The sequence below is a fragment of the Chiloscyllium plagiosum genome, unplaced genomic scaffold, assembly GCF_037043375.1.
Source record: "Chiloscyllium plagiosum isolate Xiang-an unplaced genomic scaffold, Cpla_swu_hap1 HiC_scaffold_8, whole genome shotgun sequence".
Taxonomy (NCBI): Eukaryota; Metazoa; Chordata; class Chondrichthyes; order Orectolobiformes; family Hemiscylliidae; genus Chiloscyllium; species Chiloscyllium plagiosum.
In genome coordinates this window covers 76,222,852-76,250,142 of record NW_028270146.1, presented here as the reverse complement: position 1 = coordinate 76,250,142, position 27,291 = coordinate 76,222,852, and the positions used below count along the sequence as shown (strand labels likewise).

At 39.8% G+C, this 27,291-nt stretch overlaps 2 protein-coding genes across 12 annotated transcripts in view; one reads left to right on the top strand and one right to left on the bottom strand.

Annotated features, from left to right (window-relative positions):
- Positions 1 to 10,051, top strand: part of ryr3 (ryanodine receptor 3) — a 370,356-nt gene extending 360,305 nt beyond the window's left edge. For all 11 annotated transcript variants that reach the window (XM_043697973.2, XM_043697975.2, XM_043697971.2 and 8 more), the window contains 2 exons: positions 5,439 to 5,490; positions 9,274 to 10,051. In XM_043697973.2, coding sequence (XP_043553908.2) covers positions 5,439 to 5,490; positions 9,274 to 9,369 — 148 coding nt within the window. In that variant the 3' untranslated portion in view covers positions 9,370 to 10,051. The remainder of the gene's footprint in view (positions 1 to 5,438; positions 5,491 to 9,273) is intronic.
- A 233-nt stretch (positions 10,052 to 10,284) lies between these two features.
- Positions 10,285 to 27,291, bottom strand: part of aven (apoptosis and caspase activation inhibitor) — a 91,786-nt gene continuing 74,779 nt past the window's right edge. The window contains exons 3-6 of the mRNA XM_087990013.1: positions 23,853 to 23,923; positions 13,440 to 13,535; positions 11,246 to 11,594; positions 10,285 to 10,638 (exon numbers count right to left, since the gene is read on the bottom strand). Coding sequence (XP_087846139.1) covers positions 10,526 to 10,638; positions 11,246 to 11,594; positions 13,440 to 13,535; positions 23,853 to 23,923 — 629 coding nt within the window. The 3' untranslated portion in view covers positions 10,285 to 10,525. The remainder of the gene's footprint in view (positions 10,639 to 11,245; positions 11,595 to 13,439; positions 13,536 to 23,852; positions 23,924 to 27,291) is intronic.

The window sequence follows — 27,291 nt, the reverse complement described above, 5'->3', positions numbered from 1 at the left end:
AAAATTTTCAGCACATCCTGCTTCTTAACATCAACCTGTTTGAGCACATATCAGCCAGTTTCACGCTGTCCTCACAAACGACAAGGTCCCTCTCACTAGTGAATACTGTAGCAAAGTATTCATTAAGGACCTCCCCTACATCCTCCGACTCCAGTCACAAGGTTCCTTCACTATCCCTGATTGGCCCTACCCTCAGTCTGGCCATCCTCTTGTTCCTCACGTAAGTGTACAGTGCCTTAGAATTTTCCTTAATCCTACCCTACTAAAGCTTTTTAATGCCCCTTTCTAGCTCTTCTAAGTGTGTTCTTCAGTTCCTTCTTGGCCACCTTGTAACCCTCTAGAGCCTTGTCTGATTTTTGCCTTCTCAGCCTTAGGTAACCTTCCTTCTTCCTCTATCACTTAGTTGTTCCAGATACTTTCTGTTCCTGTCCTTCTAGGTCCTGGATTTGGGAGAAACTGTTAGATCCCCTGCAGTTCAGTGTTCTTGCTCACTGTTCGACACCAGCCAATGTTATAGGAGATGTTTCTAGAGGGCCATCAGTCAGCAGGTGAAGATGAGAAATTGAGGGCAAGAATGAGGGGAAATGAAAGGTCAGGAACCAGTTGACAGAAAAACTTGACTCCATCAGTAATTGATGTAACATCAGTAACACTCAGTTACTGCCAGGATTCCCCTAATTCATTGAAAAGTGGTCACTGACCCCTCTCAAAACTACGAAATATGCCAGATCTATCTCCCTGTCTTATTGAACTTAGAATTGGTGTCCAATTCTATGTAAAGGTGACAATGGGAAAGTTATGTCAGTGTCAATCTGTACTTAGACTTCACGTATTAAACTTGCCAGTACAACAACAGTAACCAAACTGAGAGGTAATAGAAAGTGCAATTAAGTCAGTGTTTGGGAGAGCTTTGTATTAAATTCAGCTTGGCACTAATATTCCTGGTGCAAGCATGAAGGGATGATTGGTCTATCCCAGCTCCTAGTTCTTATAAAAACTGTTACCTCATTAAACGGAAATTTTCATAGAATTGCTGAATTTACGTATTGACAGAAGGCCCCTCATGCAAATGCCAATGAAGGCACTCTCTCTTTGACGCATATTCATCCATATGTCAGTCTGAGATTCTTGCAGGAGCTGTTCTGAGGTATGTGTAATTGGTGGGCCATTTGCCCATTTTCTGACATAGTCATAGAGCTGTATACACGGAAACAGATCCTTCGATCCAACTCGTCCATGCCAACCTAAATAAATCTAGATCCATTTGCCAGTATTTTGCCCATGTCCACTGTAACCTTCCTATTTATATACCTATCCAGATGCCTTTTAAATGTTGTAATTGTACCAGCCTCCACCAACTCCTCTGGCAGCTCATTCCATACACTCACCATCTTCTGCGTGAATATGTTATTCCTCGGGTTCCTTTTAAATTTTTCCCCTCTTCTTCTTCAACTTATGATCTCTAGTTTTGGACTCTCTGATCCCTGGGAAAAGACCTTGGCTATTCACGCTATCCATGCCTCTCATGATTTTGTAAACCTCTATGAGCTCAACCCTCAGCCTCCAAAACTCCGGGGACAATAGCCCCAGCCTATTCAGCCTCTCCCTATAGCTCAAGTCCTGCAACCCTGACAACATCCTGGTGAATAAGAGTCATAGAGATGTACAGCACAGAAACAGAGCCTTTGGTCCAGCCCATCCATGCTGACCAGCTATCCCAACCAATCTAGTCCCATCTGCCAGCACCCAGCCCATATCCCTCCAAGCCCTTCCTATTCATACAGCCATCCAAATGCCTTTTAAATGTTGCAATTGTACCAGCCTCCACTACTTCCTCTGGCAGCTCATTCCATATACGTACCACCCTCTGCATGAAAAAGATGCCCCTTAGGTCTCTTTTATATCTTTCCCCCCCCTCATCCTAAACCTATGCCGTCTATTTCTGGACTCCCCCACCCAGGGAAAAGACTTTGTCTATTTATCCTATCCATGTCCCTCAAGATTTTGTAAACCTCTAAGGTCACCCCTCAGCCTCTGACACTCCAGGGAAAACAGCCCTAGCCTATTCAAACTCTCCTTGTAGCTCAAATCCTCCAACCCTGGCAATATCCTTGTAAATCTTTTCTGAACCCTTTCAAGTTTCACAACATCCTTCCTACAGGAGGGAAACCAGAATTACACACAACATTCCAAAGTGGCCTAACCAATGTCCTGTACAGCTGCAACATGACCTCCCAACTGCTATACTCAATGCACTGACTAATAAAGGAAAACATACCAAATGTCGTCTTCACTATCCTATCCACCTGTGACTCCACTTTCAAGTAACTACGAACCTGCACTCCAAGGTCTCTCTGTTCAGGTCCACAGGACTCTGTCATGAAATATGTAAGTCCTGCCCTGATTTGCCTTTCCAAAATGCAGCACCTCACATTTATCTAAAATGAACTCCATCTGCCACTCTTCGGCCTACTGGCCCATCTGATCAAGATCCCATTCTACTCTTTAGGTAACCTTCATTGCTGTCCACTACACCTCCAATGTTATTGTCATCCGCAAACTTACTAACCATATCTCCCTATGATCACATCCGAATCATTTATATAAATTATGAAAAGCAATGGCTCTATCACCAATCTTTGTGGCACACCACTGGTCACAGGCCTGCAGTCTGAAAGGCTACCCTCCATCACCAGTCTCTGAGCCAGTTCTGTAGCCAAATGGCTAGTTCTCCCTATATTCCATGTGATCTAACCTTGCTAACCAGTCTACCTTGCTGAACAGCTTACTGAAGTCCATATAGATCATGTCCATTGCTCTGCCCTCATCAATCCTCTTTGTTACTTCTCAAAAAATCTCAAATTAGTGAGACATAATTTCTCATGCACAAAGCCATGGTGACTATCCCTAATTGGTCCTTGCCTTTCCAAATACACGTAAATCCTGTCCCTCAGGAATCTTCCATCAACCTGTCCATCACCAATGTCAGGCTCACTGATCTATAGATCCCTGGCTTTTCCTTATCACTGTTCATAAATGGTGGCACCATGTTAGCCAACCTCCAGTCTTCTGGCACCTCACCTGTGGCTATCGAGGACACAAATATATCATCAAGGGACCCAGCAATCGCTTCCCACAGAATTCTAGAGTACACCTGATCAGGTCCCGGGGATATATCTACTTTTGTGCATTTAAGACGTTGTTGTTTATTTTCCCACATTCTTTATCTTCCATATGCAGTAAATTCCAAGAAACAGGAAGCTCTTCCTCCAATCAAGCCCTGAAATCCCATGATCCTGCCACCACTACTCCCTGGTCTTTCTCACTTCTAACACACCCGCCATGGGAAAAAAACATGAGAGATGGAGTTTACTGTAGCAACGTGTGAGGTTATGTATTTTGATAAGATGAATCAAAAGGCAGACTATTATTTAAATGGAGAGGGACTCCCAAAAAAGGTATAGCACAGGGACCTGGATGTTCTTTTTCCATAGAACACAAAAGGTTATCATACAGATGCAACAAATAATTGAAAAGGCAAAAAGAAGGAAGTCTTATACAGGGTTTTAGTGAGGTTGCATCTGGATAACTGTGTTCAGTTTTGGTCTCTATTTAAGAAAAAAGAAACATTCTGATATTAGAGGCAGTTGAAAAGATATTCACTAAAGTAATTTCAGAGCTGAAGGGGTTCACTTATATAGGACAGCCAATCAACTTCATTAATAAGAGTTTAAAAAATGAAGCTTGCAGAATTCTGAGTGGCTTGAGAAGCAGATGTTGAAAACATATTTCCATGATTGGTGCATTTTGAACCAGAGGACATGATTTCAGATTGAGGGAAAACTGACATGCAAAGGAATTACTTCTCTCAGAAGGTGGTGAATGCCTAGAATTCTCTGTTTAAGGATTGTAGATTCTCTGTTGCTGAAAGTATTTAAAGAGGAGGAAGTTAGATTTTTGAAATATCAAAGAGATGGACACTAAGTTTTGAGGCCTGAGGCAGATGCACGCAATATTCCAAACGTGGTCTAACCAATGTCCTGTACAGCCGCAACATGACCTCCCAATTCCTGTACTCAATACTCTTACCAATGAAGGAAAGCATACTAAAAGCCTTCTTCACTATCCTATCTACCTGCAACTCCACTTTCAAGGAGCTATGAACCTGCACTCCAAGGTGTCTTTGTTCAGCAACACTCCCTAGGATCTTACCATTAAGTGTATAAGTCCTGCGAAGATTTGCTTTCCCAAAATGCAGCACCTCGCATTTATCTGAATTAAACTCCATCTGCCACTTCTAAGCCCATTGGCCCATCTGGTCAAGATCCCGTTGTAATCTGAGGTAACCTTTTTCGCTGTCCACTACACCTCCAATTTTGATGTCATCTATAAACTTAATAACTGTACCTCTTATGCTCACAACCAAATCATTTATGTAATTGATGAAAAGTAGTGGACCCAGCACCGATCCTTGTGGCACTCCACTGGTCACAGGCCTCTAGTCTGAAAAACAACCCTCTACCACCCTCTGTCTTCTACCTTTGAGCCAGTTCAGTATCCAAACGGCTAGTTCTCCCAGTATTCAGTGAGATCTAACCTTGCTAACCAGTCTCCCATGGGGAACCTTGTTGAACACCTTACTGAAGTCCATATAGATCACATCTACTGCTCTGCCCTCATCAATCCTCTTTGTTACTTCTTCAAAAAACTCAATCACGTTTGTGAGACATGATTTCCCATGCGCAAAGCCATGTTGACTATCCCTAATCAGTCCTTGGTGGTAAGGACAAGCCAGGGAACTACAGACCAGTGAGCCTGATGTCGGTGGTGGGCAAGTTGTTGGAGGGAATCCTAAGGGACAGGATGTACCCTGGAAAAGCAAACTTTCCAAGGAGAAATTGAAAATGTTTAAATTTTGGAGGAAGTTAGGGCAGGATTAGCTAGCTAGTTTGGGTAAATGGCTGATAACACTGGATAGCTTTGCAAGTGACTACAGGAAGGAAAGCATCCTTTACCATGCAACTGTAAGTTTATATGCCTGCTTTGTGCATACATGGAGTAATTTGGTGACAAAAGAGATGGCACTAGTGTAATTTGATCAGATGAAGTCTCCCTGATTTTTGTGCACTTTTTCCTAACATTACCAAGGGGCTGGTGGCAAAAAATACTTGCACCTAGTTCTTAAGAAAACCTTTATGCATGTCAAACATGATAGAGTTACTATATAACTGGTTAACATCTTATAATCTGACATTGCTCGTTTTGACAATACCTTGCATCTGCCGAAAAGATGGCGATTTAATGTCCATAAAGTATCAAAGTACTAAATGGTGATATTTAATCTCATCTTGGGTTCTCTTGGAAGATTCCTTTCATGATATTGAATATTTGCTTTTCAGAGGTTTAACTGAGGCTTACAAGTGTTTTCTGTTTGTCAGATTCTTCATGATGTACCTCATAAACAAAGATGAAACTGAACACACCGGTCAGGTATGAAGCATCTTGAATAAGAATCCAAAGAAAAACTAACAATTTTTGTTTGCTGCTCAGTGAAGCACAGGAATGATATCTTTGAATGCTGTAATGCTTTTCAACATCAGTACCCACACTGCAGCAAAGGATATAAAACTAGAGTCTATTGCAAAGGATGTTAACAGAGCAGTTACAAAATCACAGTAATTATGCACCGTCAGAATAGCTTTATGACAGGAAATTTGTTATTGACAAATCTGTTGAATTTTTTGAGGGTACAACTAGTGGCGTGCCACATAGATTAGTGCTTTGGCTATATGTGTTTCAGTCTATATCAATTATTTAGAAGAGGGAATCATATGTAATGTTTATAAAGTGACCTAGCAGGAAATTGAGCTGTTCAAACACAGGTTGCGTGGGAATGACAAACTGATCAAATAAATGATTATGTAATAGCACGACAGATGGGGAATAAAATGGGCAAGTACAAAATTTTCCAAAGCCGGGAAAAGCAAAATGTTTCTTGAGAGGTGAGAGACTACTAAGTATTGGTATTCAGAAAGGTTCGAGTGTCTTTGTACACCAATCAAAGGTCTAAAATGTAGGTTCAGTAAGCAATTAAAAAGGCAAATAGTATGCTATTTGCCAACCCCTTCGTACGAACGCGTTAGAGCAAGGAATTTAGTACAATTATGCTGGGTATTGGAATATCAGAACTGCAATACTGTGTTATTTTGGTTTTCGTATTTTACAAAGGGTACACTTACCATAAAGTTGTGCAACACATTTTCACTAAATTAGTTTCTGGGATCAGAATGATGTATTGTGAGGAGAGGTCAAGTAAAATGGGCCTATATTCTTCAGAGTGCATAATAATAAAAGGTATTCTCACTGAAGCAAATAGCATTTTATTTGAGGTAGGTTGCCCCTGCGTGGAGTCTAGAACAAGAGGATCATAGTTTCAGGACAAGGGGTCAGTTATCTAGGACAGAGATTGGCAGACTTCCTATTCAGGATGGTGAATCATTGAAATTCTCTACCCTGGAAATTCTGCTGATGTTCAAGACTGACATTAGTATATTTTTGGACACTGATGGAATCAAGAGATATGGCGGGAAAGTGGAGTTAATATGGACATTCTTATTGAATATTACAGGAGATGAGAGGCTGCATGACCTATTCATGCTTCTAAGTCTTATGTTCTTCCTAAAATCAGTTCCAAAAATGTGCCTTTCCTTTCTCACCCTTTTTCCATATCAATTATTATGGCCTGTATGAGTGAGTTGGATTATGTAGTGTCTAACTTGAAATATGAGCATGCATTACACAATACTGTGATCGATCAACTGCAATTGATTTTGAGAAAACATATTTTCACAAAAATTTAACATTGTGACATTAATGCTTTTTTTATACTTTAACCTGTATAAAGCCTTCAGGGCAATTTTTAAAATTCGGAACTTATCTCAGCTTAGTACCAAAAGACAGTTTGAGCTTGAGGAAATAGTCAGGAGGGATTATGCAGATTATTTCAGAGTAAGATGAATAAAGCAGCTTAGTTCTTTCTTCACTTGCAGTCACATCACTTCTCTCCAGCCACATTTCTCCAGAACCACCATGATATATTTACCAAAATGTAACCACTAGAAGATAGTTTGCCTTACCCCTTGTGTGTTTTACCTGAGAAAAACATCCCAGGAAAGTTTACATAGGAACACATAATAAACACAAGAAAACAATACAAATTAAGCTCCACACCACCTGAGGCAATATTTAGGGCAGATGGGCACAATCATGATCAAAGAAGTTGGTTTTATGGAGCTTCTTAAAGGAGGAATGAGAGCTGGTGAGGAAGAGAGACCTAAGGAGAATTTTAGAGCCTCCAGTAGTGTTCTGATTAAATACAAGGGGACCATAGCTCTCTCATAAGGGGAGTGTAGGATGGGAATGTGCAGTGTCAAGCCATTTGGAAACTAGGACGAGGTTTTGTAAATCAAGGTGTTGCTCAGCCACAATGTATTTCAGTGAGCAAAGAGATGATGCATTGAATGGATAGAGTGTGAGTTAAGACATGGGCAGCAGAGCTTTGGATGACTAAGATGAATAAGGTTACATTGAGAGGGGCTGACCAGGAGTGTATTAGAATATTCAATTCTTTCAGATATTAAGGTAAAATCGCCATAGTTCTAGAGCTGCTTTTTATTTAGAGAAAGATGGCTGGTGGCAGTTTAAGGTGTAGGTCACTACACCTCCACTGAGGAAAGAATTTGAGAAGGAGTCTTTCATTGGTAACCTCAGCCACTGTAGGAATTGAACCCAAGTGTTGGCATGACTCTGTGTTGCAGAACAGCCAGCCAGCTGAGCTTAGTGATTCCCCTATTTTATGGATATGGAAGAATAATGAAAGATTAAATCTTCTGAATTGTGAGATTGAATTACAGCTTCTATAGCATCAGTTTTATTCAGCATTTTCTGTCCTGTACAAAGATCCTATTAACGGTTTATATTTTGAAATGCATGGGGCAAGGGAAATTTGTTAGAATTTCTGTTGTAGAGTAATATGTGATCATGTGAAGACCAATTATAATAATGATAGTTGAACAGTATGCCATTTTCTAACCATCGTTACTTACTTTTGAACAATAGAGGGTCCTTTTTATAACTGTAATTCATATTGGGTGGAGTGCAAATATCATGGACATGTACTTAGAAAATTCTGATATTTATAAATATATAAACTCTAAATACAGACTATGCTGTTATGCTATGAAAGAAAAGCTTCACTATTTCAAAAATAATTTGGGAGTTTTAAAAAAATCAGTGGGTGTGTATGTGTGTCTCTGTTTAGTCATCGTTAATGTCCCTAGAGAAGATGGTGGTGAGCTGCATTCTTGAACCGCTGCAGCAGTTAAGGATACTGTTCCAGGATTTTGACTCACTAACAGTGAAGAAACATTAATGTAGTTTTACTTCAGAATAAAGTGTGGCTTGGAGAAGAACTTGCAGGTGATGGTGTTCCTATGGAACTGCTGCCACTGACATTGTTGATGAATATGGCAGCAATGAAGTAGGCTACTTTGACTTGAATTGTGCCAAGCTTGAGTGTTGGGGCTGCATTCATCCAGAGAAGTGTGGAGTATTCCATCAGACTCCTCACTTGTCATGTAGAGGGCAGAGTCAGGAGTTGAGTTACTGACCACAGAATTCCCAGCCTCTAACCTTATCTTGTAGCTTTCTGGCTGATACAATTGACCAGGATTTAAATTGCAACTCACACGATATGGTGAATACAGGATTCAGCAATGGTAAGTCCATTGTACAGCAAAAGGAGGTGGTTAGCTTCTCTGTTGTTGGAGGCGGTAATTGACTGACACTTACGTGGTATGAACATTACGACAATTTCCTCAAGGTCTCCCAAAATACTTGGAACTGCTTCTTTTCAAATGTGGGCTAATAGGGTTAGTCATTTTGTACACAGCACTGTGGCAAATAATGAACATGAGCAAAACAAACAATTAGTAAGGAATAAATGGTGGTCATGACTGCAGGTGCACCCTCTTTTTTAGTACCTTGGGGGCAGCCAATGCCACACCGCTGATTATCGTACTGAATAGGAAAATCAGCTTAGAATGTGTCTCACATTCTGGAATGGCATGATCCTTCTGACTTACTCACTGTTTAGATTGCAGTCACAGAGCCAGGAGACTTCAATCGACAGGATAAAGCACTACAATACTGTTTATCTTTGCAAGTATGCATTACAAATAATTTTGTTCATACTTTTCTGTCCATCAATTTAAGGAATCTTTTGTATGGAAGATGTACCAGGAACGCTGCTGGGACTTCTTCCCTGCTGGAGACTGTTTCCGCAAACAGTACGAGGATCAGCTTGGATAAATGGAAATATTTCTTGAATTTACCTACTGACTGATCACATAAAGCTTTACTTGAACATGTGAATGGAAAATGAAGTACTGTTGAGGCAAAATGAGAATAAATGTGAAAGGTATTGAAAATACAACTGTCTTAAAATGCAGTGATATTCAGCTTTAAGCACCCAAAGTGCAAACACTTATCAGAATTGCAAGTGTTATAATGAGACTTTAAATAAACCTTTGTTGTGACTGTTGGTTAACTGACTAGTTAGACCAAAAGTATAATAAAGGTTAAAAATTGCAAGAAAGTTCTAGAAAATAAAAGTGCCTTACCTGTAGCCAAAGCTATGCAACGATATGAATGTTCTGTTTTTTAGTTTATGCTCATCGGAAAGGCTACTTGAGAATGTATTCTCCTGTTCACAATGTCGAGTCTTATTGTGTGCTGTATGACCTTAAGCTTGTTCTCATTCTGCTTACACAGCAGCAGCTGAGCTGATAATTTATAAAGTTGTTACTGGATAAGACATTTAATTTTGAGAAATTCTGTAACACAATATTACATGTGCATTGGCCGTCTGCTTCTCTATACACCTTAAAACTTCACTTTCAAATCATTTGGCACTAAGAGAAATGAATTGGTCAGTGTTGACTGTTTGCAATGTGATGCACAGTTTTGAAATAAAGCTAATTAAATTCAATTATATATCTTTTTACAAGATTCTTTTTTTCTCTGATTACCAACAGCACCTCTGCTATCATTGGTTGGGTTGGAAATGAGAGTAAACTCAAGGTTGTTGAAAATGGATTATGTAAAAAAGATTTTAAAAATAAACTAAAATATGTTATTTTATCACAACAGAACAAAGCTCTTAAAATGAGTCATTTGATTAATGTGCAAATTAACTTTTTACACAAAAAAATCTCAATAGGCCACTTTATTCATGGTTTTCAACAGTTTTTATTACACCTTGACTCTGCAATCTTTTTACATGCAATTAGTTAGTTATAACTCTGTCACTAAATCTAAGCTATTCAACGGAATTTCACAGTGTAAACATTAACACTAATATACATTTTACTTGTCAGCAATGGAATGCAGTTGGAATAAACATGCCAATTAATATTTATAGGTAATGTACTTTTTAGTTTTCTTTCATTTACTTACAAAACTATAATCATGATATCATACTATCTAACCAATCTTCCAGTTCTTCTTCAGGGTCAGGTTTCTTAGCCATTTCTGTTAGCTGTGAATTTGCATTGTCTACCACTTCAGCACCTGATGAGTCTGTTTAAGAGCAAAGAAATAGTACCAATAAGTCCACATATAAAATACAAACTGGCTTCACTGGTAATACACAATTGAACCAACCTGTTAGTTGAGACTAATGTACACCATAAGTACATCCCAGGAGTAACAGGACAGTTGTAAAGTGGTAAAATTATGCACAAAAGTAGATGCTGTTTCTCCAATTTTAAATATAGTCTCTTTTAGGTCAGGAGGAATTAATTCGAACTTCACAAAATGTAACCATGACTACAATCAGTCCTTGTTATCTGTGGATTTGTGAGGTTGGCCCCACACCCCAGTTTTCATTTTGTCCCCACTAACTTGGCTGGGCTGATCACGTGATCATTACACTGGAGCAGCATCTATGTTTCTTTGCTATCTGCGAAAGGTTTGTGCTCATATTCCCCTTGGATAATGAGAAATTGCTGTAATTATCTATAGCAATTATATATTTAGTCTTTGTTATATTCAATTAGCTAATGCAATTTTGTATCCTGATGAGTGCTATGGAAAACATGCCGAATTAGACATAAACATGCTATTTAAGTAAAAGGTAAACATCAATTATTTCCGTAATTTTAATTAAAAAAAAGCTTTTACTTACCGGTTGAAGTTGTAACTGATGTGGCATCACAAAGAACTTCTGCATTTTGAGCTTTGTTCAGGAAATCATCATTACTTTTACTGGCAGGCGTTCCTAACTGAAGTAAAATATCCAGCTCCTCGTCTAGCTTATCTGGTTCTTGCTGAGATGCAGAAGGAGCACTCTTAGGTATTTGTGTTGCAGGGCTGAGCATGACATTGAAGGTAGTTTGGACTGGATCTTCAGCCACTGCATTTTGTGGCATGGCATTAACAGCTCCCAATGGAGTTGCAGCCGGTGCTCTAAATTTACTTGGGCCATCTTGCAAACCCTTCAGTCTCACTTGTGGTAGCTCAGAAGGAACAGTGATCTATATTTAAAGGATACAAAAAAAATAAGAGACTGAATTTGTTCAAGGAATTTTGACATGCTTGTAGAAAATATTTTTTAAAAATTGATGTTTGATGACTGTAATATCTCTAACTTTTAAATATTTTGACTTTATTGAAGAAAGAAATTTGTGTATATATAAAGGAGGACATACTTAAAATTTTAGCAGCACCCAGAAATATTTGGGCCAGATGGGAGACAAGCTAGATTACTGAGTCATGATTCGGAGATGCCGGTGTTGGACTGGGGTGTACAAAGTTAAAAATCATACAACACCAGGTTACAGTCCAACAGGTTTAATTGGAAGCACACTAGCTTTCGGAGCGACGCTCCTTCATCAGGTAATTGTGGCACTTGATTAATTGGCACTTGAAAACATAGGGGTTAATAAAAGTCCACAATCACCTGATGAAGGAGCGTCGCTCCGAAAGCTAGTGTGCTTCCAATTAAACCTGTTGGACTATAACCTGGTGTTGTGTGATTTTTAACTAGATTACTGAGAAAAGTAAAAGGTGGTGATATGGAGGCTGTTACTACCATTTTCCAATCTTCCTCACATAATGGGTAGTGTATTGGAAATGTTTACAACCTCATTCAAGAATAAACATAACTATAGGCATTGTTCATGGGTTGACTTTGAGATAATAATATGAGACAAAATTAATTGGCACTTGAAAAAATAGGGGTTAATAAAAGTCCACACATATTTGTTAAAAGCAAATCATATAAAATATAAACTGGCTTCACTGGTTATACACAATTGAACCAACCTGTAAGTTGAGACTAATGTACACCATAAGTACATCCCAGGAGTAACAGGACAGTTGTAAAGTGGTAAAATTATGCAGGGTGAGGATAATATAATAGAGAGATACTTGGGGAATGCACGTACACATATCTTTAGAATTTACCATGACAAGTAGTGGCTTACGAGATCCTTAACATTTTGAATAGATGTTTAGAATATAAAAGCAAGTTTATGCTAGATTTTTATAAGAGACTGTCTAGGTTTGAACTAGAGTTATGTGGCTAATTCTACACCGCACTTCAGGAAGGATGCCAATGAAGTAGGACTTTGGTTATGTGGAAAAACCAGAAAGGCTGGAACATTCTCTTTGAACAGTTCTGTCCTTGTTAACCTTGTCTGTTCCAGAGTAATAATATTTGAGTAAACAGATAAAACAGTTTGTAATCAATCAATCAAAGAAGGGTCAGTAACCAGTGAACACAAATTATTTTAAATCAATGAAAGCACCAGAGGTGATATGAGGGAAAAGAAAATAATAAAATGTGAAAGTGACAACTGACTGTTTCCACCACGCTAGATCACTGTCAGGAAACTGGATTTTGTAAGCTTTGGGGAAAGAACAGAGGAAATAGAACTATGTTTTCTGTGCAGGTACATTTGATGATTCTCTAGTTATTTAGTTCAATTCATTACAAATTCTGCCATAAACTAAAGATACAAACCATTCAACCTTACGTTACTTGATAAACAACAGCAGAGATCATGATCTTTGTAAGCCAAATGGATATTCACAGTAATTCAGCAGAGTGTGATAAAGTTCCATAAAACTAACTAAGCAATTAAATACAACGTGCACCTCTTGAAGCCCACAAAGCAATGGAATGTAAGTTCTATCTATCATACAGTTGAGTCTCTGATTTCAGTTTCATTGCCTGTAGGAGGAAATCCTGAGGAGGACATTAATCACAGCTCTTAAACATCTCTGAGCAACTGACTTAAATATTTGAAATCTGGCTACAAACAAAATTCTCAGTCAACCTTTCTGTTTTGCAGATGAATTTAATAAAGGAACCCTACCTGTACCAACTCAGCGTCCACATTCAGTCTAAGGTAGAGGGGGAGTTCCTGAAGGGATTGAGCTAGAGATTGACAGTCCACAAACAAAGGTGATAGCTGAAAAACAGGACATTGGTGCACAAGGAATTAAACAGGGAGGAGATAACTATTACAATATTTCCAATGGATTGTCTGAACAGAAATTAAATTTATAAGAAGAGCAGTATAATACAGTATATTTAAAATTAACAAATAATGGTTGAATTATATTGTATTAAGACATAGCCCAGCATCTTTGAGTGAAAAAATGCTGGGCTGCCATTTAAAAACATCAAGGATGACGCAATTCCCAGCACCCCCAATTGTCACTGACACAACATAAGGTTACTAGTAGTGAACATATACACTGTATAGCCGTTATCAGACCGGATTCTCTATGACTTGTGTATCAATTTGAGAGTCTATTGAAAGCTAAATTCAAAAAGTCTTACTCATACCCACTGCATGAGGTCTCCATTCCATCTGATCCAAATCGTTGGCCAAGTTTGATGAAACTGACTGTATTACAATCTGAGCTACTTTTGCCAAGGACGATGAAATCAGTCAGGTTTCATGGAATGCATGAAAAATCCTCATCACTAATTTACACTACTATGAGAATCTTCAATATTGAAGATGAAATATTACCTGCAATTATCAAGCCCGGAACACCACTACCTCAGCACACTCAGAAAATATAACCAATATGTATCGCAAGGAGTTCTTTAGCAGATGGGGGGAAATTGTAATATGGAATACAAGCTAAACAAGAATACAGGCTTCTCAAGAAAAGAACACCCAATTGGGTATTACTGACTAGAAAGATGCATCAGGAATCGAGAACTTAAAGGATAACCAAAATAATCACTACTGCTGATGACCTCCAAACAACAAATCTGTAGTGTCAGGTTCAAATAGCCAAAGAACCCTGACTTGTATTCGTTTTTCCCTCCCTTTCTGTGGGACATTATCCCCTCTTACCTTTTACGCACGTTAATATGTATGTATGGGTCCACAAAACTACACAAAGGTCATGTGCTTAATGCCACGTCTTTATTGTTTATCTTGGGGTTAGCAGCTAAGGAAGTGTTTTCACTCAAGAAGGCCTTATTTTTATAGTAAAAGAACATCTATCTTCCAATTTTGTTAGAAAAAAGTATAGACTCGTGCAAAGAGGAAGTTAGTCCTTTGTTATGGCCAACTGAGTAGATTGAAATCAGGGAAGCTGGTTTACCCCTTCTCAACTTGTGTGCGACAAAACAATATGTTCCTGAAAATGATTCTGTGGATAAATACAACATGTGATTTGGCACTAAGCTGTTCACCTCAGGAAGTACTGAAATATAGACTTTGTTTGCTCTCAGCTAAAACAGTATTCAGGACCATATAACTGAACCCACCATTTAGCAAAACAGAGAGCACAAACCCCAATTCCTGAAGATTTAATGGATCTCTTTGGAAATGCACACATAGGTATCAACTGACAGTGAGTTCTGAACCCAGAGTTGTCTAGTTCAAGGTATGGTTTTGATTCAACGCCTGCATATCCCAGCATGGGTTATCAATCTTCAGAAGACGACAGACAAACTAGGCTGGAAGGTAATGGAATAGTAAATAACACTACAGGGTCTGTTTATAGAATAGGATTTTCTCTGTTTCTTTCTTGTTCTTAACTTGCCATAACATTTATCAGTTTGAAAGTAAATTTTGACATTTTGTGACTCTCAGTTGCAATATTTATTATTAAAAACTTTTAAGGCTACGTACAAATCAGAGGAATGGGACTGACTGATTCTGTGGCATCATTCTGTAAACAATGACTCTGCAGCTCAAAAGGTTTAATTTACACGACACATTAGGCTACACAGGGAAGTATCTGAACTCCTTAATATTTACTCAAGCTTTCAAGACTTGAGCACAAGTCTGCAGCTGGCATATATATTTCTGCAACACTCTGTACAGGCACACATTTGTGAATTTTTTTAAATCCCAATATAAAGTTTATCAATTTGCAAACATCTGCATCCTGTATATCCTTAACAGAAAAGTTGAACATCAGTGACATAGCTTACCTGAATAGCTGTCATTCTTAAAAAAAGTGCCGGTGTTGGACTGGGGTGTACAATGTTAAAAATCACACAACACCAGGTTATAGTCCATCAGGATGAATGAAGGAGCGTCGCTCCGAAAGCTAGTGTGCTTCCAATTAAACCTGTGGACTATAACCTGGTGTTGTGTAATTTTTAACTTAAAAAAAGTCAGTTGTGTTTGTCCAGTGATTAGCTTTTAATTAAAGAATACATTTGCTTTATATTAATGTTTCAGAATAAACAGCGCAATTTTTATTTCATTGTTTTTATTGGTTACCTTTATTGGTAAAAGGAGCAGGTTGGATCTCTAATTGCTTGTCATCAAGGTTTGACAGGAAATTGACTTTTCTTCTTAATTTGTTATTCTCCAAATTCTAACAACCAAAGAGATGCCAAGCAATCAAACAAGAATAGCATAAGAAACCCTTGGGCCCACAAGTGTATCATGTCCGAATTGGGGCATGATCCTGATGCATCGTTAGCTTAATGAAACTTGCATTAGGACTGCGCTATCTTAGACACTAGCCTCAGGAGGACAAAACGGTAAACTCCCGTGGGCACCATTTGTAGCCCATGAGACTGCACACACAGGCGCTAGCAAGGTGGCTGATTCAGACACAAGTTGAAGGACGCCAGAAAAGTGTACGAGGGCAGGCAATTAGAAGGTGGGCAGCAGCAGTTCATAATTTTAATATGGATCTCCACAATAAGATTTAAAAAAAATTAATCCTCCAGTGTACCTTTCCAATATTTTAAGCTGGTAAGCTCTGAATCAACAATGGCTGGAACAGAGCTCCAAACAAGTGCTAACAGATGCAAAGTCCCTTTAAATATCACAGCAATTTTTAAAATGGTGATTGTGGCGAAACTGACTGATCTTGTTGGCCTGAATTGGGTACGATGAAACCTAACGGGAAGGTTGATGGTTTTTTACTAAAGAGGTACACAGATTGAACAGCTCCTTTCTCACTGCCCAAAGAATCTCAACCCTCTCAGAGAACTAATTCCTTTTCATCTGAGTCTAAATTGGCACCCCTTTCTTCTGAGGTTGTTCATACCCCTCTTGCAACTTGTTTTTCCACCGATCTTTGTGTTGTCAGCAATTTGGCTACAGTACATTCAATTCTTTCTTCCAAGTCATTTTTATATGTTGTAAACAATTGCGGTCCCAGCATGGATTCCTGTGGAATCAGGTGGTAACAGGTCACCAAACTAACAAAGAAAGTCTTTATCCCTATTCTCTGTTTCCTGCCCACTAGCCAATTTTCTATCCAAGTCAATATATGACCTCCAACACCATGGGCTCTTATCTTATGACATAGCCTTTTCTGAGATGCCTTGTTGAACAATTTCTGAAAGTCCAAATACAACACATCTATTGGTTCCCCTTTATCCAGTCTGGATGAAACATCCTCAGAAAACTCTTTTTAAAAAAAAAGTCAGACATGATTTCCCTTTCATGAAGTCATGCTGATTGCACTTGATTAGGTTATGATTCTCCAAATATCTAGGGCATATGCCAAAATTGGGAGAGCTGTCCCACATACTCGTCAAAATAAGCTTGACAATATCATATTTATAAAATCATACCTTTCAGAAAACAATCCAGACACCATTATCATCATTCTTGGCTATGTCCTGTTTCAGCAATAAGACAGATCCATCAGAAGTAACACAGACTCAGGATATTGGTGCCTTAGGAATACACAACACTAGTTTAAGAGGCTATGCTCATGGCCTCAGTTGAAACATAGGCAAGGAAACTTCCTCTGATTATCACCTACCACCCTTCTCTTTGAGCTGATAAATCAATATTATTCCATGTTGAACTTCACCTGGAAGCAACAATGAGGTTGGCAAGGGCACAAAATGTAATCTCAATGGGAAACTACATTTTCCATAATTAAAAGTGGCTGCATAGCACCACTACTGACTCAGCTGCCTGGGTCCTAAAGGAGATAGCTGACAGGCAGACTCTGCAACAGCTGATGAGGAACCATTCAGAATGGAAAACATACTCGATTCATCTTCATCAATCTGAAGGGCTTTTGCCCGAAACATCGATTTCGCTGCTCCTTAGATGCTGCCTGAACTGCTGTGCTCTTCCAGCACCACTAATCCAGAATGTGGTTTCCAGCATCTGCAGTCATTGTTTTTACCTAATGCGAATACAGCTGTCCATGATAGTATTGGTAGGAGTGGCCATGAAGATCTGTCCCCACATACCCAACATCATGTTATATAGTGCTATCATCATGCTAAACAGGATAGTTGTTAGGTCTATTCAAAACCTCAAAACTGGGCATCCACAAGAGGCAGTGTACTCAACTTTAATTCAGGAACTCATGGTCCAGGATAGCCCTCACTTCACCATCAAGGACAACAATGAATGTAGCTAAAACTGAGGTGCCATCCTGGTGAAGCTATAACACAGGACAGGACTACTTGTATGCTGAACAATGTATGGTGTATAAATGGCTAAATGATCTTATAACCAATGGATCAGATTCAAACTCCAGAAAGACTATGGACACAGCCAACTTGTAGTCCATAATTAGCTATTCCCTTAGTCATGCTGCATCAGTGCAGTTGCAACATCTATCCTGTCATGTAGAAAATTACCCAGCTATGGCTTGTTCACAACAAAAGGACAAATCCAACCTGTCCAATTGTACCCATCAGTGTACTCTCTATCATCAATAAGGTGATGAAAGATGTCAGGACAGTGCAATCAAACAGCACTTATTCAGCAATAAGATTAATTAGTGCCTGACCTCATTACTGTTTTAGTCCATGAACAAAACAGCTGAACTCTAGGGGTGAGGTGAGCTGAGAGTGAATGCCAAAGAGTCATAGAGATGTACAGCACGGAAACAGACCCTTCGGTCCAAATCATCCATGCCAACCAGATATCGAACCCAATCTAGTCCCACCTGCCAGCTCCCACCTCATGTCCCTCCAAACCCTTTCTATTCACATACCCATCCAAATGCCTTTTAAATGTTGCAATTGTACCAGCCTCCACCATTTCCTCTGGCAGCCCATTCTACACACGCACCACTCTTTGTGTGAAAAAGTTGTCCCTTAGGCCTCTTTCATATCTTTCCCCTCTCACCTTAAGCCCTATGCCCTCTAGTTCTGAACTCCTCCACCCCAGAGAAAAGACCTTGTCTATTTATCCTATCCACGGCCCTCATGATTTTATAAACCTCTATAAGGTCATCCATCAGCCTCTGACACTCCAGGGAAAACAGCCCCAGACTAATCAACCTCTTCCTATAGCTCAAATCCTTCAACCCTGGCAACATCCTTGTAAATCTTTTCTGAACCCTTTCAAGTTTCACAACATCCTTCCAATAGGAAGGAGATCAGAATTGCATGCAATATTCCAAACGTTGCCTAACCAATGTCCTGTACAGCCACAACATGACCTCCCAACTCCCGTACTCAATACTCTGACCAATAAAGGAAAGCACACCAAACGCCTTCTTCACTATGCTTTCTACCTACGACTCTATTTTCAAGGAGCTATGAACCTGCATTTCAAGGTCTCTTTGTTCAGGAACTCTCCCGAGGACCTTACCATTAAGTGTTTAAGTCCTGCTAAGATTTGCTTTCCCAAAATGCACCACCTCACATTTATCTAAATTAAACTCCATCTGCCCTCCTCAGCCCATTGGCTCATCTGATCAAGATCCCATTTAATCCAAGGTAGCCTTCTTTGCTGTCCACTACACCTACAATTTTGGTGCCCTTGACATCAAGACAGCATTTGATCCAGTGTGGCACTAAAAGCCCTAAAAATCAACGGGAATTTAGCGGAAAACTGTCCCATTGGCTGACGTCATACCAGGTACAAAGGAAAATCAGTGAAACTGTTGCAGGTCAATCATCTTAGTCAAAAGACATCACTGCAGGAGGTCCTCAACATAGTGTCCTATGCCCAACTATCTTCAGCTTTGACTTCAACAATGGCTTTCCTTCCATCATGACATCAAAAGGCAAATGTTCACTAATGACTGCATAATGTTCAGCTCCATTCTCAACTCCTCAGACACTGAAGCAATCCCTGTCACATGCAAAAAGACACGGACAAGATTCAAGTTGGGCAAGTAATATTTACACCACAAACATGCTATGCAATGACCATCTCCAAAGTGAGAGAAGTTAAGTATGTCCCACTGACATAAAATGGAATTACCATTGCCGAATCCCTCACTATCAATGCCCTGGATGTTACTTCTAACCTGAAATTAAACTAAATCAGATAAATACGGTGGCTGGAAAAGCAGCTCAGAGAAGAATTCTGTGAAGTAGGCAATTCACCTCTTGACTCCTCGATGCCTGTCTAACAGCTACAAGGCACAAGCCAGGAATGTAATGGAATATTTTCCACTTGCATGCAGCTGAACACCATCCAAGGCATAGCAGCCCACTTGACAGGCACCTCATCCACCACTGATGCACAATGGCAGCAGTGCATATCATCCACAACATGCAGTAACTCACCAAGTCTCCTTTGACAGCATCTTTAACACAATAACACAAATCTTTATTTGAAGCAATATCACCATTCCTTCACTGTCACTGGGACAGATTCCTAGAAATTCCCTCCTAGTAGCACAGTGGCATCATTCTTTCAAGTAATTAGGAATGGGAAACAAATGCTGCCTTCGTCCATGACACCTACAACCAATGAAAAACAAACTGAAGAATCTTCTGTTTTTGTCATGATGTTCGAACAAATATTATAAAATTTGAGTTAAACCAAATTAACTAGGAAACATAAGCTAAAGCTGCGGTGGAACACACAAAACTACCTTCCCTCCTGGTACAGAAAACAGATGAACTGCTTTTTATACTAACAGGTAACATTAACCTAAAGCACACCTTTTGTCATAAAGAGATAACCTGAAATAAAGTCTGTGTAGAGGTGTTGCTGAGAATTCACTGCTGCCTCACAGCTCCAGGGACCTGGGTTGGACTGTACCCTCATGTTTGCATGGGTTTCCTCAGGGTGCTACAGCTTCCTCCCACAATCCAAAGATGTGCAGGTCAGCTAGATTGGCCATGCTAAACTGCCCATAGTGTTCAGGGATGTGCAGGCTAGGTGGATTAGCCATGGGAAATGCAGGGTTACAGGGATAGGGGGTCTGGGTGGGATGGTCATCAGAGGATCGGTGTGGACTGAATGGCCAAATGACCTGCTTCCACACTAGGGATTCTATGAGATGATTCACTTTGTTCTTTTAATGAAATAATGATAATTTTGAAAACTGTTGAAGCGCAAATGTCAATTCATTTCATTTCCAAGAAATTAAACATCCCTCCACTGCACTTTGAAACCTGAGGGAACATATTCAGCCAAAGATATGCCAACTTTTCTCTTTTTTGGAATCAAACGCATGTAATCTTTACTGGTTAAAAAAAAATAGCATTTGCCATCTAGGGACGTCTAACACTAAAGAACAAACCTGCCTTTGATTTAAATGATGAGGCGCAATTTGACTCATGGTGAAGAAAAAAGGGGGAAGAAAAGGCAAAATTTCATAAGTGACTCACAATTTATTCTATATAAAAAAACCGCATTCTATATTAAAACCTGATGCCTCAACTATAAGCTTCTTGATATCTCAAGTTAGAGTTATCTGTATTGATACACTTCATCATTCGGGCACCAGAGAGTTGCATCATGATAATAGTAACTTGTGTTACTATTGTACTTGTGTTCTTCAGAGTCTCAGTATCTGGTTGGCTCAGGCACACAAAAAAGCTTCAATTCTGGTGGTCTCTCTTAATCAATGTCTGCCAATGGCATCAAGATTTTCTCATTGATTACAGTATTGCTGCATTAGCAAATGAAATACAGACTAATTTCTCATTTCTAAATGACTCCTACTGGGAACAGATATGAAATGAAGACATTATTTAGCTCGGCTGAAATACCTCTCGAGCAGACAGATGACAATCACTCCCAAGTCTGAAAACAAGCAACAGCTAAGTGATTGGTAGAGATAACTAATACTGATGAAACCAGAGAATACTCAAAGTCTTCAAAGAAAGGAGAGGGGGTGGACAAAATGGTGAAAAGTTAATTTTTAAAATGCTGTATTACTTCATGTTAATGAAACAGCTGTACACAGAGCCATTGTTACAGAAAATTTCTGCCAACATCAAACGTTCTTCTCTTCAGAGCCTCTTGACAGCTGATTGTTTAAATAATAAAATCAAAGAATTCATATTACAGAAACAGAGGGGCTGGAAGTCCTAAAATGTATAAAAGTAGATAAATCCCCAGGACCTGATCAGGTGTTTCCCAGAACTTTGTGCGAAGCATGGGAAGAGACTGCTGGGCCACTTGCTGAGATATTTTTATCATCAACAGAACGGGTGAGGTGTCAGAAGACTGAAGGGTGTTAATATGGTGCCTTTATTTATGAAAGGTAAAACCGGGAACTACTGACCAGTGAGCCTGAAGTGAGTAGTGGGTAAGTTGTTGGAGTGCATTCTGAGGAACAGAGTTTATATGCATTTGGAAAGGCAAGGGCTGATTACGGAGAGTCAGTATGGCTTTCTGCATGGGAAATCATATCTCAGTAACTTGACTGACTTTTTGGAAGAGGTGACAAAGAAGATTGATGAAGGCAGAGTTGCAGATGCAGTATATATGGACTTCAGCAAAAAATTTGACAAGGTTGCAGATGATAGACTGGTTAGTAAGGTTAGATCCCATGGGATCCAGGGGAAGCTAACCAATTGGATACAAAATTCGTTTGAAGGCAGGAGGCAAAGGGTGGTGGTAGAGGGTTGCTTTTCGGACTGGAGGCCTGTGACTAGCGGTGTGCCACAAGGATTGGTGCTGGGTCCACTGTTTTTCGTCATTTATAAAAATGATTTGGATGTTAATATAGGAGTTATTGTTAGTTAGTCTGCAGATGACACTAAAATAGATGGTTTAGTGGACAGTGAAGAAGATTATCTCAGAGTACAACGAGACCTTGCTCAGATAGGCCAATGGGCCTAGGAGTGGCAGATGGAGTTTAATTTAGGTAAATGAGAGGTGTTGCATTTTGGTAAAGCAAACCAGGGCAGGACTTATACAGTTAATGGGGAATGTTGCTGAAGAGAGAGACCGAGAGGTGCAGCTGCACGGTTCCTTGAAAGTGGAGTCACAGGTAGACAGAATGGTGAACAATGCATTTGGCACACTTGTCTTCATTGGTCTGAACAATGAGTATAGGAGTTGGGATGTCATATGCATTATATAGGACATTGGTGATGCCACTTTTAGAATATTATGTACAATTCTGGTCATCCTTCTATAGGAAGGATGTTGCTAAACTTAACTTAAATAGAAAATATTTACAAGGATGTTGTCGGAACTGGAAGGCTTGAACTTTAGGGAGAATAGGTTGGGGCTATTTTCCCTAGCGTGTTGGAGACTGAGGGGTGACCTTATTGAGGTTTATAAAATCATGAGAAGCACAGATAGGGCAAATAGCCAATGTCTTTTTCCTTGGGTGGGTGAGTCCGAAACGAGAGGGCATAGGTTTAATTGAGAGAGGAAAGATTTGAAAAGGACCTGAGGGGTAACTTTCTCATGTACAAAATGGTGTGTGTATGGAACAAGCTGCCAGAGGACATGGTGGAGTGGCAGGTACAATTACAACACATAAAAGGCATCAGGACGGGTATATGAACAGGAATAGTTTGTATGGAAATCGGCCAAATAGGACTAAGTCAGGATTGGATGGCTGGTCTGTGCAGAGAGGTTGTATCCATGCTATGCGACTCTATGACTCTAAAAGTAAATTTCAATTGTCCACAATTTGAACAGTTGAGCTACTGGAGTACCATAAAGACTCCTCTACACCAATATTTCTACACTACAGCATGTGCAGATCAAACCCATATTGTTTTGTGCCACAGCATTAAGTCAAATTTACAGAAATTAGTTACATACTATACTGGGAAAAGTGAGAAAAATCACTTTTGCATTTCTATCTTTTTGTTTGGTAACAACTCAACAGATTTATATTTTCAAATTTCTGTTTGCAATTAGATTTTGCCAAATTAGAAGACTAGTTCATAATTTGAATCTGGAAAATATCCCAGTAAGGCCTAACTGTGACTTGAGTCAAGGCAAGTAGAGGGATAATAAATATCACATTCTATGAAAATTGTCTGCATTTGTATAAGACAAATGGACATTGACAGGAATTTCCTTTGTCTATGATGTCACAATGTCTAGAAGGCTAAAGATCTACACCATAACAATTCAACTGGACAAGTTGCAAAAACCTACCTGTTTACTGGAAGTCCCCTCTACTTCCCACTCTTTTTCCTCAGCAAAGCGAAACTGTGCAAATGAATCACCTGGTTTGAAACACAAAATTAAATTTATTTGCACTGAAGTCTGACAAATGCATAGCTACCTTTCCATTTGTAAAAACGTTATTACGATAATAGCAAAGTAGTTATTTCAACATTGTTCAAAATTATCACATTGTTGCTTATGAGAACTTGTTAGGCAGAATGCTTCCTTCATACAATGACTACATTTCAGAAATAACTTACTGGATATAAGTACTTTGAGATATCCTGAGGTTGTGTAAGGCACTATAGAAATTCAAGTCTTTGACTTTAAACACTGCAATCAAACACAAGTTGTCCAACTATTTTTGCTTTTCAGCATAAGAGTAACAGAATTACTGATCTCACATAACACTATGAGAAATTTAAAAAAAAGGTTATATTGCCATAGTCCCAGAGCACCATAAGACAGCTTGCTTATTAGAGAGTGCTGGTTTAACCTGAGGGTCACCATGTCACAGGTAAGGGAGAGGTTAAGAAGGAAAATCATTCATGTTAATCTCAGCCAGTGCGGGAATTGAATGCACACTGTTGTTGTAACTTTGCATTACAAACCAGCTGCCTAGCTAACCGAGTTAACTGACTACAATAATGTACAAACAATACAAATTGTAAGTTTACAGTGGAAGAAAATGTTTTTATTTGGCCCAGACAGAATGCCAATGCTCCCAAGATGAGGTTCAAAATGCAGAAATATAACAAAAAAAACCCTGCATGTTGTCCAGCACTTTTCACATCCTTAAGATTTGCCGAAGTGCTTCTCAGCTGATGATGTTCTCTTGAAATGGAATCACTGTTCTAAGTTTATAGAGAAGTCACAGAGCCAAGTTATCTATACTTAGGTCCAATAAATGATTAGAAAAGTCAATCAAGTGCAGTTGAATGAGGGGTAAATGTTAGTCAGGATAATGGGAAAACACCCACTTTGATTAGCATGATAGAACCTTTCATATCCACTTAAGAGGGCAGGCAGGATCCTGGTTTATCATTCCTCTCCAAATGACATCAAACTGCTGATAGTGCAGAATTCTCAATATTGAACTGAAATATCAGCCTAGATTTATGTGTTCTAGTCTGTTGTTTGAATTTGGCTGGAACACATGATCTAAATTATTGATAATAATGTTGAGTTCACTTTCAGCTATATATGTGTCCTCAGCTTAATTCATTAAGATGATCATATTAATTATCCCTTTCATTGGTCTGCGTGCTCTGCCAAAATATGAACAGTATTAAATTACCATGTGCAGCACGGTGGCACAGTGGTTAGCACTGCTGCCTCACAGCGCCAGAGACCCAGGTTCAATTCCCGCCTCAGGCGACTGACTGTGTGGAGTTTGCACGTTCTCCCCATGTCTGCTTGGGTTTCCTCCGGGTGCTCCGGTTTCCTCCCACAGTCCAAAGATGTGCAGGTTAGGTGAATTGGCCATGCTAAATTGCCCGTAGTGTTAGGTAAGGGATGAATGTAGAGGTATGGGTGGGTTGCGCTTCAGCGGGTCGGTGTGAACTTGTTGGGCCGAAGGGCCTGTTTCCACACTGTAATGTAATGTAATCTAATCTAATGTAGACTGAATCATCATTAAACTCATTATTAAATGGCAGGGTACCAGTTTAAATCTGTGTTTGCCAAGTGAGTTTATTAGAATTAAACCTTTGTTTTGTTGTGCCACTTATTATTTCCATATGCTAGACGGTAATGTTTAAACATGCATCAAATTTTGAGATATTAACAACACAAACAGAATCAACATGAGCTTATGAAATAGCAGAAAGTATTAACACTACTTAAGAGTCTAAGTTTCACTGAAACCACATCAAAGGTGAAATGGGAACTGAATGTATATTTAAAAGTGATTAATAGTCATTCTTCTCATCTGCATCGATGTAATTCCTTTGGAGGGAAGAACAAGAGATGGGGCGGCACAATGGCTCAGTGGTTAGCACTGCTGCCTCACAGAGCCAGGGACCAGCCTTGGGCAATCATTGGGTGGAGTTTGCACATTCTCCCTGTGTCTGCGTGTGTTTCCTCCAGGTGCTCTGGTTTCCTTCCACAATCCAACGATGTGCAGGTCAGATGAATTGGCCGTGCTAAATTGCCGATAGTGTTCAGGGATGTGTAGGCTGGGTGGATTAGTCGGGGTGGATAATAGGGTAGGGGTGGGTTACTCTTCAGAGGGTTGTATGGGCTTGTTGGGCCAAAGAGCCTGTTTTTGCACTGTCAGGATTCTATGAAAAAAACAGCAAGCATCCTGATATACAATTTAAATGATTTCTGTTCTCCAAGTTCTTGCTATTGAGTATAGGTTATTCGCAGAATGTTTCAACCAGACATCCTGTTTTCACTGCAGAGTTTTCTTCTGGCACTATCTTAAATGATTCTCAGAGTCTGCTGTCTGTGCACCAGCTTTTGGCATTTACAATGCTAAGTACAGTTCTTTATCTCAGAAGCAGCTTTGCGGGTTGGTGATAAGCTGGTTCTACCACTATAATGCCAGGGCAAGGAAGGCAGATTTAGCAGTTTAAATACCAGAAGCTGGCTTGCAAATACCACTATCCAAGAATCTAAACAACACCAATATAAAAAAAATACAAACTGATTTTTAACAGTGGACAATGTGCAAACACATAAGTCAATATTGCCAGTCTGTTTTCTTTCACAAAGGTCAAGTTACTCTGTTATGCTGATAGCTCAGGTCATAGAATCACAAATGATGTGGCACTTAAATTTCTAAGGAGAAAGTGAGGTCTGCAGATGCTGGAGATCAGATCTGAAAATGTGTTGCTGGAAAAGCGCAGCAGATCAGGCAGCATCCAGGGAACAGGAGAATCGACGTTTCGGGCATAAGCCCTTCTTCAGGAATGAGGAAGGTTTGTCCAGCAGGCTAAGATAAAAGGTAGGGACGAGGGACTAGGGGGAGGGGCGTCGGAAATGCGATAGGTGGAAAGAGGTCAAGGTGAGGGTGATAGGTCAGACTGGGGTGGGGGCGGAGAGGTCAGGAAGAAGATTGCAGGTTAGGAAGGCGGTGCTGAGTTCGATGGATTTGACTGAGACAAGGTGGGGGGAGGGGAAATGAGGAAACTGATGAAATCCGAGTTCATCCCTTGTGGTTGGAGGGTTCCTAGGCGGAAGATGAGACACTCTTCCTCCAACCGTCGTGTTGTTGTGGTCTGGCGATGGAGGAGTCCAAAAACCTGCATATCCTTGGAGTGGGAGGGGGAGTTGAAGTGTTGAGCCACAGGGTGGTTGGGTTGGTTGGTCCGGGTGTCCCAGAGGTGTTCTCTGAAACGCTCCGGAAGTAGGCGGCCTGTCTCCCCAATATAGAGGAGGCCACATCGGGTGCAGAGGATGCAATAGATGATGTGTGTGGAGG